At 42.6% G+C, this 14882-nt stretch overlaps 1 protein-coding gene across 4 annotated transcripts in view; it reads right to left on the bottom strand.

Moving 5' to 3' along the window:
• Window positions 1-14882, bottom strand: part of AK1 (adenylate kinase 1) — a 43290-nt gene that overhangs the window by 11112 nt on the left and 17296 nt on the right. For 2 of the 4 annotated variants that reach the window (XR_009152306.1, XM_058159409.1), the window contains exons 9-10: window positions 4438-4483; window positions 1180-1215 (exon numbers count right to left, since the gene is read on the bottom strand). Coding sequence is in view for 3 of the 4 variants with exons in the window: in XM_058159409.1 (XP_058015392.1) it covers window positions 1180-1215; window positions 4438-4483 (82 nt within the window). In the remaining variant the exon portion in view is untranslated. Of the gene's footprint in view, window positions 1-1179; window positions 1216-4437; window positions 4484-9211; window positions 9329-11617; window positions 11691-14882 lie in introns of those variants that run through there. The other 2 variants (XM_058159410.1, XM_058159411.1) reach the window with 2 other exon arrangements.

Genomic DNA, 14882 nt, shown 5'->3' with positions numbered 1-14882 from the left:
GTTTGGGTGGAGGAGGAGAAGGAAAGGGAGGAGAAGGAGGAGGAGGTGGTGGTGAAGGAGGCTTGTGGGGTCCTTGGTGCTCTCTGAGCTTGCTTGTTTTCTTGCAGGCGTTTCATGACCCAACTAGGTAACATCATCAGTGCTACCGGTAGTACTGTAATCGACTAGCACTGATGATGTATCCAGTTGGGTCATGAAATGCCTGCAGGAAAAGAAGCAAGCTCAGTGGGCACCAAGGACCCCCCCGTTGTCATCCTCCTCCTCCTCCTCCCTCCCAACTCCCTTCTAGCACTGATGATGTTACCTAGTTAGTAATGAAATGTCTGATGTAGGGCCTTCTCTGTTGGAGCTCCTACGCTCTGGAACGAACTTCCTCCTGGACTACGCCAAGGGCCTAATCTTCGGACTTTTCGCCATGAGCTGAAAACGCATTTATTTATCCAAGCGGGACTGGATTAAAAGTTTTACTTAATTTTAACTGGGGTTAGTTATTAATTTTTAGGAAATGGGGTTTTAACATTTTAATTGTAATTTTAAATTTTGGCCTATTTAAATAAGTTTTTTAATTAATGTTTTTACCTTGTATGATATTTGTATTTTATCGGGCTGTAAACCGCCCTGAGTCCTTCGGGAGATCGGGCGGTATAAAAATTTGATTAAATAAAATAAATAAATAAAAAACAAACAAACAAACAAGCAAGCTCAGAGAGGATCAAGGACCCCCCAGTCCTCCTCCTCCCATCCCTTCCATTCTGGCACTGATGATGTTACCTAGCTGGGTCATGAAACGTCGGCAAGAAAGCAAGCAAGCTCAAGATAGCGCCACTAAAAATAATATTGCTTGCGTGGCAGCTTTCTTCAAGCAACAGCTTGAGATCTAAACCTTCGTTTAGATCCACCTTTATCGCAGCAGCAGCAGCATCCAATTTTGGGGAGACCCCTCCCCACAACCCACCTTGGATGGTGTAAAGAGATGGCCATTGTCCCTACTGCTTTTGGCCAACAGGAGGGCAGTTGAGACATTTTGAAAATTGTTGAGTTGGGCTCTAAGCCAAACTTGTCAAGAGAAATCCAATCCCACCTTAGTTAGAACCCTGTTTGAAAAGTCCTTAAAAGTCTTTTTTTTTTTTTTTTTTTGGAGCCAAAAGAAATCCTACTTTGCGATGGCTTAAGACTTACCCACCACGAAGATGATCTTGTGATTTTTCAATTTTTCTGCAAGAAAAAAATGGGAGAAAAACCTGTTAGGATCTGGCGGAGGAGTCCATTCTTGGCTGCTCACACAAGATAGCCATCTCGGTTTGTGAACTCGTTTTTAAAAAGGATTCCCCCTCACCCATCCCACCATCTCTCTCACTCATTCTCTCGCTCGCTCGCTTTCCCTCTCTCTCCCTCTCCCTCTCCTTATCTGTCTGTCTGTCTGTCTGTCTGTCTAATCATCTACTATTTATCTATATCTATATATCTAATCAATCATCTATATCATATATCATCTATCTTCTAACATCTGTCTATATCTATCTATTGTCTATTATCTATTCTCTCTATATATCTAATCTAATCAATCATCTATATCAGGTTTTATCAGCTGTCTTCTATCTTCTAACATCTATATCTATCTATCTATCTATCTATCTATCTATCTATCTATCTATCTATCTTTTATTTATATATCTAATCCATCTTCTATATCATATATCATCTGTTTTCTATTTTCTAACGTCTGTCTGTCTATATCTATCTGTCTATCTGTTGTCTATCTATTCTCTATATATATCTAATCTAATCAATCATATCATGTATCGTCTGTCATCTATCTATCTATCTATCTATCTATCTATCTATCTATCTATCATCTAATCATCTATCTTCTATTTATATATCTAATCAATCATTTATATTATATATCTTTCTTCTAACATCTGTCTGTCTATATCTATCTGTCTATCTGTTGTCTATTATCTATTCTCTATATATATCTAATCTAATCAATCATATCATGTATCATCTGTCATCTATCTATCTATCTATCTATCTATCTATCTATCTATCTATCTATCATCTATCTATCTATCTATCTATCTATCTATCTATCTATCTATCTATCATCTAATCATCTATCTTCTATTTATATATCTAATCAATCATTTATATTATATATCATCTTTCTTCTATCTTCTAACATCTATCTGTCTATCGTCTATTATCTATTCTTCATATATAATCTAATCAATCATCTATATCATGTATCATCTGTCTTCTATCTTCTAATCTCTCTCTCTCTCTCTCAAAAGATGTGAATCCTTTATAAATGGATATAAGATTTCATTACAAGGTTATTTCACAACAAATGTCTCAGGTGCTACAGCAATCAGCAAAAACCCCAAGTTTCATTTCCCCGATTTCTGCCGGCTGCAAATATGGAAGCCCAAAACTAGAGGACCTGCATTCGTTTTGCTACAGTGTCTTTGAATGATGCTTCTCAGGAGCCCGGAAACTTTTTCCAGACCTGGTTGCAAATGTAAAGACCACCAAGCGAGAGAGCTAAAAATAAAAACCGCCCGTTTCAGGTTTCACGGACAACCTGTAATGAGAATTCTCCTTTGATTACTGGTTTCTAGAATTACACCCTGGAAGAGTCGAGGAAAGGACCAGTAAGGAAATTATGAAGTCTGTGGAGTCTAGTCAGAATGTCTGAATTGAGAGTTTTTGTATATCTTTTTTCTCCTTGCTTTTAGCCCCCGATTCCAAAGGAAGCGCAGCCTACAGAAGCTGTAACTCAACTAGTATTATATTTTGCGCAACAATGGGGAAATGATGAGATTCTGTCTGAGGAGGATGCAATTAAGAAAATATTAAAATGAGCAGAAATGGACAGACTAACACTTACTACCCTGTTTCCCTGACAATATATTCTTTTTTCTTTTTTCACCAAGCGGGGCTGGCCTGATTGATTGATTTTAATATTTGGAGATTTTAGCGGGTTTCTTAACAGGGGTTTTTATCTTTTGTGTTTTTACCTAATAGTTTTAAGTATACAGCAGTTTAATTAGATTTTTAATTTTGTTATGGTATTTTAAATGGTTTTTGGATTACTGTTGTTTTACTTGCCCTGAGTCTTCAGAGAAGGGCGGTATAAAAATGTGAATAAATAATAATAGTAATAGTAATAGTAATAGTAATAGTAATAGTAATAGTAATAGTAATAATAATAATAATAATAATAATAATAATAATAATAATAATACCGGGTCTTATATTAATTTTTGCTGCAAAAGATGCATTAGGGCTTAATTTTCTGGTTAGGTCTTATTTTGGGGAAACTAAGGTACTAAATGCATCCACCTGGCTGACAATCTTAACTGGGGCTTATTTTGGGGGTTTGGCTTATATTACGAGCATCCTGAAAAATCATGCTAGGACTTATTTTCCGGTTGGGTCTTATTTTGGGGGAAATACGGTACTAAATGCACCCATCTGGCTGACAATCTTAACTGGGGCTTATTTTGGGGGAAGGGCTTATATTACGAGCATCCTGAAAAATCATGCTAGGACTTATTTTCCGGCTGGGTCTTATTTTGGAGGAAATACGGTACTAAATGCATCCATCTGGCTGACAAACTTAACTAGGTGATCTAACCTGGGATAATCTTAACCTTAACCTGGGATCTAGAAAGCCTTGACCAGCATTTCCAAATTATTTTTCAGACTGTGGAATCTATGACTGGCACAGAAAAAGATCTCCAGAACTTCCTCATCAGGAGGTGAAACTCAAGTGCCTTCAGATATTGTGGGTGCTTCATCACAGGAGGCTTTTAAGAAGAGACTGAACAGCCACCTGTCTGAAATGGTATAGGATCTCCTGCTTGAGCAGGGGGCTGGACTAGAAGACCTCCAAGGTCCCTTCCAACTTCCTTCCTTCCTTCCTTCCTTCCTTCCCTCCCTCCCTCCCTCCCTCTCTCCTTTCCTCCCTGCCTACCTCCCTCCTTCCTTCCTTCCTTCCCTGCCTCCTTCCTTCCTTCCTTCCTTCCTTCCTTCCTTCCTTCCTTCCTTCCTTCCTTCCTTCCTTCCTTCCTTCCTTCCTTCCTGTCTGAAATGGTACAGGCTCTTCTGCTTGAGCAGGGGGCTGGACTAAAAGACCTCAACGGTCCCTTCCAGCTCTGTTATACGGTACGATATTCTGAGAGGGTTTGATGCTATTTTCTGGAAGAATAGATGAGACGATAAACTGAACATTAAATTTTTTTGGGGGTGGGGGAAATTGGGAGGAAGAATGGAGCATCTTGGGATGCCCAGAAGTCAGGACATCATAAAGAGGTGTTGGTAGATGAGGATCAAGTTAAATTTCTCTTGAGGATAACGACTGACGTTGGCTTGATTGACCTGAAAGGTGAATCAAGATCCACCAAAATTGAGAAAGAAAGAAAATTCACTGACCTGCTGCCATTCTGAAGGGTTCTGGGGTGATGACAAACTCGTCTGTCTGAAAAACAAACAAACCAGAAGATCTGATTAGACTGATGATCGCAGCTCTTGAAGGGCGCCATCCCAGCAGCTCAGGAAATTCCTTGATGGCTCCTATCTCCTCTTCCAAAACCAGACAGGATAATCATTCAGGGCAAAAATAACTTGTCATAAAATAATTACGACTTCTCCCAATGTCTTTAAATTCTTCCCATCTCCCCCTTTTTTTTTTTTAAAAAAAGAAAAGATGTCCTAACAGCCACCTCAAATAAAACCTTCAACCATCCCTACAGATTGGTGGGGATACAAAAGGACATAAAAAATAAAGCAATAAAACAAAACAAAACCGCTTTACCTCCATCTATTCTGGAACACCAACATCAAGTTTGGGTTAGAGGCAGCAACTGATTATTATTTTTTTTCCCTTCCTTTTTTTTCAAGCCGGCAGATCCTGAGAAGGTTCCACCATGAATGCAGAGGAGATCTTACCGAGTCTTTTCGCCAACCCTCCCCGGTAGACTATATCAACGGAGGAAACCAGAGTCCAAGGATCGCTGTCAATGTGTAACCCTGGAGGCAGCCTCTGACTCACAGCTACGTGAATGGAGGAAGGAAAAAAAACACACACACCTCGGATGCATCACCTGGGAAGCGGTTTCTATGGCAACTGCTTCCTGGCTCAGGATGTACCGGCAGCCCTTAGGAAGAGAACCTCAACCGCCATAGGACAGAGGCAAGAAGGACCACCATGGGGGGGAAACTGAAGCAATGAAATTCCCCAGGAGGCACTTCTAGATACCTGTTGGGGTCTCAAGACCAGTGGTGGGATTCAAGTCATTTAACAACCGGTTCTCTGGCCTGATGATTTCTTCCAACAACCAGTTTGCCAAACTGCTCAGGAAGTTAACAACCGGTTCTCCCGAAGTGGTGCGAAGTGGCTGAATCCCACCACTGCTCAAGACTGTTTGGGTGGTAGAGAACGCTTCAGTTCTCCAGATCGCCATAAAAATATTGTGGGATTTCCTATCTATTTTATTTGTCACACAGTATATATAAGCATAAGCATGAAATGATTGTACAATATATAAGCAAATATATGACTATAAGTATGTAATGACTATATTAATTGGATATAACGAAAGGAAACAATAGGACAGGAACGGTAGGCAGGTTTGTGCTCTTATGCACGCCCCTTACAGATCTCTTAGGAATGGGGTGAGGTCAATGGTAGACAGTTTTTGGTTGAAGCTTTGGGGATTTTGGGAAGAGACCACAGAGTCAGGTAGTGCATTCCAAGCATTAACAACTCTGTTACCGAAGTCATATTTTCTACAATCAAGATTGGAGCGGTTCACATTAAGCTTAAATCTATTGTGTGCTCGTGTATTGTTCCAATTGAAGCTGAAGTAGTCTTCGACAGGAAGGACATTGTAGCAGATGATTCTATGAGTTAAACTCAGGTCATGTCGAAGGCGGAGGAGTTCTAAGTTTTCTAAACCCGGGATTTCAAGTCTGGTATCATAAGGTATTTTGTTGTATTCAGAGGAGTGGAGAACTCTTCTTGTAAAATATTTCTGGACACGTTCAATTGTATTGATGTCAGAAATGTGGTATGGGTTCCAAACAGTCTAGGTTCAAGCAGTCAGCTGCTACTTCGGCCTGGCGTCTAGGTGGACTAAAATGCCCATCATCCCCTGGCAGTGTGGCGAGACGGACCATCCAGCTAGTCAGTATCTAAGGAAGGTTGGACCATTCCTTGCATTTTCCCCCCTCCTTCTCTCTTGAAAAAAAACAACAACTCAAAAGGAAAAACATAGCCTATGCCTTCTCCTGAACTATTTAACTAGGGCAGGGGTCTGCAAACTTGGCTCTAATAATAATAATAATAATAATAATAATAATAATAATAATAATAATAATAATAATAATAATAATAATAATAATAATTTAATTTTATACTTCTCCCGAAGGACTCAGGGCGGTGAACAGGCAAAATAAAAACAACAATCAAATACATACAGTAGAATAAAATATTAATTAAAAAACTTATTTAAATTAGCCCAATCTAAAAATACTTTTAAAATCCCAAAACTCAGCTTTGCTGGCTGAGGGACTCTGGGAGCTGAAGTCCACAAGTCTTAAAAGAGCCAAGTTTGCAGACCCCTGAACTAGGGGATCTTACTTATTTTATTTTTCTGCTTTTGGGAAGTTATAAAGTGTGAAGATGACCATGGCAAAGTGTATGGATAGACCAGTGGGTGAAATCCAATTTTTTTTACTACCGGTTTTGTGGGTGTGGTGTGGCTTGGTGGGCGTGGCAGGGGAAGGATATTGCACAATCTCCATTCCCACCCCACTCCAGGGAAGGATACTGCAAAATCCCCATTCCCTTCCCACTCCAGGGGAAGGACACTGCAAAATCTCCATTTCCACCCCACTCTGGGGCCAGCCAGAGGTGATATTTGCTGGTTCTACTCAAAATTTCTGGTACCGGTTCTCCAAACTACTCAAAATTTCCGCTACTGATTCTCCAGAATCTGTCAGAACTTGCTGGATTTCATTCCTGGGACAGACCCCTGGAACTGCTGAAGGACCAATGCTGAAGGGCATCGCCAAAACAGTATTAAGAGTTGTTAACCTAATCTTGTGTAGCTTCTTCTCCGGTAATATTGTTCTATAACTAGGGCATATAAAACCTTTGCCAGACCAATTCTCGAATACAGCTCATCTGTCTGGAACCCGCACTGCATATCGGACATTAATACAATTGAGCGAGTCCAGAGGTATTTCACGAGAAGAGTCCTCCACTCCTCTGCTCACAACAGAATAACTTATGCCACCGGACTTGAAATTTTGGGCTTAGACAACTTAGAACTATGCCGCCTTTGGTCTGACCTAAGCATAGTGCATAAAATTATCTGCTACAACCTCCTACCTGTCAATGACTACTTCAGCCTCAACCACAATAACATACGGGCAAACAATAGATACAAACTCAAGGTAAACCGCTCCAAACTCGATTGCAGAAAATAACGACTTCAGCAACAGAGTGATCAACGCCTGGAATGCACTACCTGACTCTGTGGTTTCTTCCCCAAACCCCCAAAACTTTAACCTTAGACTGTCTACTGTTGACCTCACCCCATTCCTAAGAGGTTTTTAAGGGGCGTGCATAAGAGCACCAGCGTGCCTCCCATCCCTGTCTTAATGTTCCCTTTTATTCCTATCCATTTTGCAGGGGGAAAAAACCCAAAACAAAACTCGCCACCAAATGGATATCTTATTCCACTTGCACCTCTATAACTGTCTGGTTCGGTTCTGCAACCCAACAAGAAAAACACAGACTTCAGAGGATAATTAGAACTGCAGAAAAAATAATTGCTACCAACCTGCCTTCCATTGAGGACCTGTATACTGCACGAATCAAGAAGAGGGCTGTGAAAATATTTGCAGATCACTCGCATCCTGGACATAAACTGTTTCAACTCCTACCCTCAAAACGACGCTATAGAGCACTGCACACCAGAACAACTAGACACAAGAACAGTTTTTTCCCGAAGGCCATCACTCTGCTAAACAAATAATTCCCTCAACACTGTCAAACTATTTACTGAATCTGCACTACTATTAATCGTTTCCTAGTTCCCATCACCAATCTCTTTCCACTTATGACTATATGACTATAACTTGTTGCTGGCAATCCTTATGATTTATATTGATATATTGACCATCAATTGTGTTGTAAATGTTGTACCTTGATGAATGTATCTTTTCTTTTATGTACACTGAGAGCATATGCACCAAGACAAATTCCTTGTGTGTCCAATCACACTTGGACAATAAAAAATTCTATTCTATTCTATTCTATTGTGCTCCAAACGCTTAAAAATGAAGGATCAGTTGCGCTGCCGACCCAAACGGATGGCTTCCCTTGATTCAAACCACATCGTTGCCCCCTCGATTAAAATCCTGGCATCGCGGCTTGCAATCCTGGCTTGCGACCTGATCCTTCGGGCCTCGGTTTCCCCGCTGCAAAAGGTCAGTAGCTGAAACCCACCTCCTCCGATTCTCGTGAAACGAATCGCGGTTAGATTTCGGGAGTGTTTCTTGGGTGGCGTTGAATTTCATGGCTGAGCAGCAGCTCAACTTTTTACATGGGGTTATTCCGCCCCCCCCCCAACCCCAAAAATCTGCTAATGTAATTTCAGGAAGACGAGACAGAGGAGAGACTCCGAGAATAGATGCTGGCATGGTTTAAGAGGAAAAGCAACCAGGTCTGGTTACACATCTCTCTCTCTTTTTTTTTTTACACCTAATAAGGTGTTTGAAGTTTTGCAAAGTACAACTCAGTGGCTGTAAATCTGGCTGGGGACAGTCCTCACCTTTGCTGGAGAAGGTGAGTTGGGAGTTGGGAGTTTTAAATTCCTTCCTGAAGTTTTAAAGCGGATTTTGTGAATGGGTGGGGGAGTGAAACATGTCAGGAGTTTAAATTTCCCGTTCCTGCAAAAAACACCGCATCGAAAGGCAAACACGTTCACCAAAAAACACACCCTCTTGAAAAGAAATAGGAAAAAAATGGAATAGATGTTTTGTTTTTTTTTATTGGCCAAGTGTGATCGGACACACAAGGAATTTGTCTTTGGTGCATACGCTCTCAGTGTAGATAAAAGAAAAAATCACCGAGAATTCTACGGTACAACACTTCATGATAATCATAGGCTACAAAATAAGCAATCAGGAAACCTACCTAAAATTGCTGTCTACCTCCCAGGTTTAAATCGGCGTGGCTTTCCTGAGATGCTAGCTTTCTGCAAGCAAGGAACTGGCACAGTAAAAAAACAGCCAACTCAATCTTTTCCTTCTTCCCCTGCCTTTTCAAAGGGCCCACTCCTCCAAGGACGGTTCAAATGTCCCCGAGAAAGTTACAAACTGGGCATAGGGAAAAAAAACAAAAAACCAGGTTACCTTCCAGTCAGTTGAAAACCATGCTAGACATCCTCCACCAGCGGATGACAGGAAATGTGAGTGGAGGATGATGGTTAATGATGAGTCTGGTCCTGGAATTACACCTTCCTCCCTCACATCCAAGCGACGTGCTTATTATGATGAGGTAACGCCATCATCACAATGAGATGATGCAGACTTTAATGACAGGTGTGTGGGCTCTTTAAAAACAACAGAAAATCCCAGAACTTCCTCCTTTGGAGAAATCTAGCTCCTCTCTGTTGGTTTTCTAACTGCAAAGAACAAGGGTTTTATATGTGTGTGTGTGTGTGTGTGTGTGGTGTTGTCTCTCCAGGCAGTGCAATTAAAACCCCCAGGATAACCAGTGTGGATGCTCCGAATTTTAGCATCTTTTACATCCTCGGATAGAATAGAATTTAGAATAGAATAGAATAGAATAGAATTTATTGGCCAAGTGTGATTGGACACACAAGGAATTTTTTTTGGTGCAGATGCTCTCAGTGTCCATAAAAGAAAAAGAAAAAAAAATACATCAAAGGTACAACATTTACAACACAAATGATGGTCATGGGTTGCAATTTAACACTTAATGATAGCAACAAAAAGTTACAGTCATGCAGTCGTAAGTGGAAAGAGATGGGTGATGGGAACTATGAGAAGGTTAATAGTAGTGTAGATTTAGTGAATAGTTTGACAGTGTTGAGGGAATTATTTGTTTAGCAGAGTGATGGCCTTCGGGGGGAAGAAACTGTTCTTGTGTCTAGTTGTTCTGGTGTGCAGTGCTCTATAGCGTCGTTTTGAGGGTAGGAGTTGAAACAGTATATATCCAGGATGTGAGGATGTGAGGGATCTGGGATGTATCCCAGGTTCAAATTTAGCCACAAATGCTTCCTAGGCAGCTAATTTATTCTCTGCCCTCCCAGCCTACCTTATAGGGGAGTTGTGGAGTGGAGGGGAAGGGGAAGAGAGACTGCCGTGCACATGTTAAAATTGCTGTTTAGATCCTTTGGGAAAAGCCGGGTTAAATCAACATCCGGGGAGGCTGCAAGGAAGCCGCTAATCAAATTTTCTTTTTCCCCTTCCCTTTTGCCCTTTAAATGGGGCAGCCCACCAGGACGGTTCAAGGCAGAATATATTTGCAAGAAAGAACGAAAAGAAGGCGAAGAAGAACAGAACAGGTACTTCTCCACCTTGCTTAAGCCAGCCTCTGGTTTTCCTCCAGATCCTATAGTTCTCGACCCTTTGCAAACCAGTGATCCAAACTTATGACCTCCAAATCTGGCTGGGGATTTTTATTTTTTTTCAATTTACACCCCCACCTCCCTCCAAGTGGCTAATTTAGGATATTAGCACAATTTTAAAATTGGGGGCCGGAAGTTTATCATCCTCCCCCCCTCTCTCTCTCGGTTCCTAGCCCCAGAGTGAAGCCAAGAGTATAAAACTCACGCAAAATTCCAGCTGTTTAACCGGGGCAACGTTGCACGATAGGGCGGGGGGCAAAAGGAACACAGAGACCCCCCCATTCCTTGGAACAAAAAATGATTTTAAAGCCCGCCCCCCCACCTCCTCTCCAGCAACTTCGGATCAAGAGAGACGCAAATCTAAGAGGTCAGTCAAGGTTATTGCAACCAGACGCCTTCCCAGAGTTGGTGCAGGATCATCCACAAACTCATATGTCATTTATGGATCAAAATTTTAATTTTTCGGCCAATTGTATAATCAGTTTCTTAATTTAGTTTTCAATTGTACATTGTTTATGTTTTATCCTGGCTGTACACCGCCCTGAGTCCTTCGGGAGAAGGGCGGTCTAGAAATCCAATAAATAATAATAATAATAATAAAAAAAAGCATAACATGTCGGATTTTTGCTGCAACTATCCTCAACCTTTTGACCCCGGGTCCGTTTGGCTGCACATCCCTTTTATATAAAATAAAACAGATTGAATTAAACGAAAAGCACTGTTGCAAATCCTTGCCCAGAGCGGCGGCTTCCTGCTACTCTTAAAGGTCAGAGGAAATATTTTTAATCTTCTCCGATGATCTTTGCTGAAGGAAATGAGGGAGAAAAAACACCAAGTTCTCCTCTCCCTTTGTCCTTTCTCCCGAAGGAAGCCCCTGCATTTAGCAAAATGGATTTTTTTATTTTTTTTTTTGGTAAAAAAATTCTGGAAAACGGCTCAGCACTTACCTCTCAGCGCTGGAAGTGGAGCAGACAAAGGCTGTGTTCTTTGCCACCGGCCACCGTGCATGGTTATTTTTACCTCCCTATATAGAGAGCCACTTGGAGAAGGCATGACGGGAGGAGGAGGGAGCATTGGCAGCCACGGGTGCCCGCAGATGTGAGCTGAATAGCAATGATAGAGAGGAGGAGGAGGAGGAGGGGAGAGGAGAGACAGGTCTAAGAAAAGAAGGAAGGAGGAGGCTGGTGGAAAAAAAACTAGAGCTAAGGCACCGAGAGAGGCTGAAACCATTCGCTCCGTGGATTGTGAAAGAAGGGAGGTTCTACATTTAGGCAAGGAAATTCAAATGCACAGGTACAGTATAGGTGGTACCTTGCTCAATAGCAGTAACTGTGAAAGGGATCTTGGAGTCCTAGTGGACAACCATTTAGATAGGAGCCAGCCGTGTGCGGCAAGCTGCCAAAAAAGCCAACACAGTTCTAGGCTGCATCAACAGACGGATAGAATCAAGATCACGGAAGTGTTAATACCACTTTATAAGGCCTTGGTAAGGCCACAGTTGGAATACTGCATTCAGTTTTGGTTGCCACGATGTAAAAAAAGATGTTGAGGCTCTAGAAAGAGTGCAGAGAAGAACAACAAAGATGATTAGGGGACTGGAGGCTAAAACATATGAAGAACGGTTGCTGGAACTGGGTATGCCTAGTTTAGGTGTGGCTCAGGCTGTAAGAAGCCTGTTATTAAACACAGCTGCTTGCAATTACTGCAGGCTCGAGTCCCACCAGGCCCAAGGTTGACTCAGCCTTCCATCCTTTATAAGGTAGGTAAAATGAGGACCCAGATTGTTGGTGGGGGGCAGTAAGTTGACTTTGTATATAAATATACAAATAGGATGAGACTATTGCCTTACACAATGTAAGCCGCCCTGAGTCTTCGGAGAAGGGCGGGATATAAATGTAAATAAATAATAAATAAATAAATAATGAAAAGAAGGACTAGGGGAGACAGAATAGCAGTCTTCCAATATCTCAGGGGTTGCCCCAAAGAAGAGGGAGTCAAGCTATTCTCCAAAGCACCTGAAGGCAGAGCAAGAAGCAATGGGTGGAAACTCATCAAGGAGAGAAGCAACCTAAGAACTAAAGAGAAATTTCCTGACAGTGAGAACAAGTGGGACAACTTGCCTGCAGAAGTTGTGAATGCGCACTGGACGTTTTTAAGAAGAGTTTGGACAACCGTATGTCTGAAATGGTTTAAGGTCTCCTTCTTGGGGGGTTGGACTAGAAGACCTCCAATGTCCCTTCCAATTCTGTTATTCGGGTTAATTCTGTAAACGATGCCCTGGATTGTCAGAATTTGAGCTGGCTGTACAGGAGTGGAGCCAAGAGAGGAGGAATCCACCCATCGCTGGGGAATCCAGAGGAAAAAAAAATCAATTTTGCAAGGGTCAAAAAATATTGAGACTCATGGGAAAACTTTCATGTTGACCTCACAGACTCATAGAGTCGGAAGGGGCCTTAGAGGTCATCAACTCCCTTGCCAAGACAGGACTCCTAATCTGTTGGAGAGCTTGGGTTGGAAAGAAGCAACTGCCCCTCACCCCTGGGCAGATCCCAAAATTTCAGCCAGCCCTGGCAAAACATGGCAACCACAGAGCCATTGCGGAAAAAAGAAGAAGAGCAAAGCAACAGGTCAAGCGATATTTGGATTAATCCACATCCAAATATACTGAATTGTTCAGCACCGCTGCAAAAATATTTTTGACGGGGGGAGGAAAGGCCAGTATCTGGTAAGGCTGATTTGCTGGTGATGAAAAGAAGGGAAGGAGAATAGCAAAGTGGAAAAGAAGGAAGACAGAGAGAGAGAGAGAGAAGGAGGAAGAAAGAGAAAGGAGAGAGAAGGAGGGAGAAAGAGGAGGGAAGGAGGGAGAAAGAGAAGATAAAATGAGAGGAGGGAGAAAGAGAAGGGGGAAAGAAGAGAGGGAAAGAAGGAGGGAGAAAGAAGCAGGGAGAAAGAAGCAGGGAGAAAGAGAGAGGAGGTGGAGATGGAGAAGGAGGGAGAAAGAAGGAGGGAAAAAGAAGAGGGAGGGAGAGAGAGGGAGAAAGAAGGAGAAAGAAGCAAGGAGAAAGAGAGGAGGGAGAAAGGGAGAAGGAGGGAGAAAGGGAGAAGGAGGGAGAAAGAGAAGCAGGGAGAAAGAGGAGGCAGAGATGGAGGAGGGAGAAAGAAGGAGGGAAAAAAGAGGGAGAGAGAGACAGAGAAAGAAGGAGAAAGAAGAAGGGAGAAAAAGAGAGGAGGTAGAAAGAGGGAGAAGGAGGGAGAAAGAAGGAAGGAGAGAGAGAAGGAGGGAGAAAGAGAAGCAGGGAGAAAGAGAGGAGGGAGAAAGGGAGGCAGAAGGAGGGAGAAAGAGAAAATGAGAGAGGATGGAGAAAGAGAGAAGGAGGGAGAAAGGAGGGAGAAGAGAAGGAGGAGAAAGAGAGAGAGGAGGAGAAAGAGGGAGAAGGAGGGAGAAAGAAGGAGAAAGAGAGAAGGAGAGAGAGAGGGAGAAAGAAGGAGAAAGAAGCAGGGAGAAAGAGAGGAGAAGGAGGAGAGAAAAGAGAAAAGAGGGAGAAAGAGAAGCAGGGAGAAAGAGGAGGTAGAGATGGAGGAGGGAGAAAGAAGGAGGAAAAAGGGAGAGAGAGAGAGGGAGAAAGGAGGAGAAAGAGAGAGGGAGAAAGAGGAGGAGAGAAAAGAGAGAGAAAAGAGGGAGAAGGAGGAGGGAGAGAGAGAGAGGGAGAAAGAGTGGGAGAAGGAGAAAGAGAAAATGAGGAAGGAGGGAGAAAGGGAGGGAGAAAGAGAGAGAGGAGGGAGAAAGGAGGGAAGGAGGGAGAAAGAGAAAAAGAGGATGGAGTAAGAAGGAGAGAGAGAGAGAGGAGGGAGAAAGCGTGGGAGAAGGAGGGAGAAAGAGAAAATGAGAGAGGAGGGAGAAAGAGAGAAGGAGGGAGAAAAAGAGGGAATGGACAGACTGACCAAGGAGATGCCCTCTCCACTTTGGGCCCTGGCTGAACCCACCAGTAGCTCTGACCTTCTCCACCGGCAGCTCATTGCTTCTGCCTTTTGGCTCTCTCCCGTAATTTCCTTTCCATTCCTGTTTGCTTAACAGGCAGGTTAATTGCCTGCAGTCCGTCAATGTCAGCCATTGACCCCCTCCAACCTTCTCCTACCAGGAACTCCCACCCAGTCGGTCTCAGCTTCTGGTCTGATGAAACCGGGAAGCGGGCTTCCGATTCGACCCGAGTT

This window comes from Ahaetulla prasina, chromosome 16 (genome assembly GCF_028640845.1).
Source record: "Ahaetulla prasina isolate Xishuangbanna chromosome 16, ASM2864084v1, whole genome shotgun sequence".
Lineage (NCBI taxonomy): Eukaryota > Metazoa > Chordata > Lepidosauria > Squamata > Colubridae > Ahaetulla > Ahaetulla prasina.
The sequence above is the reverse complement of the archived record's forward strand: the minus strand, read 5'-3'. Positions and strand labels throughout refer to the sequence as shown.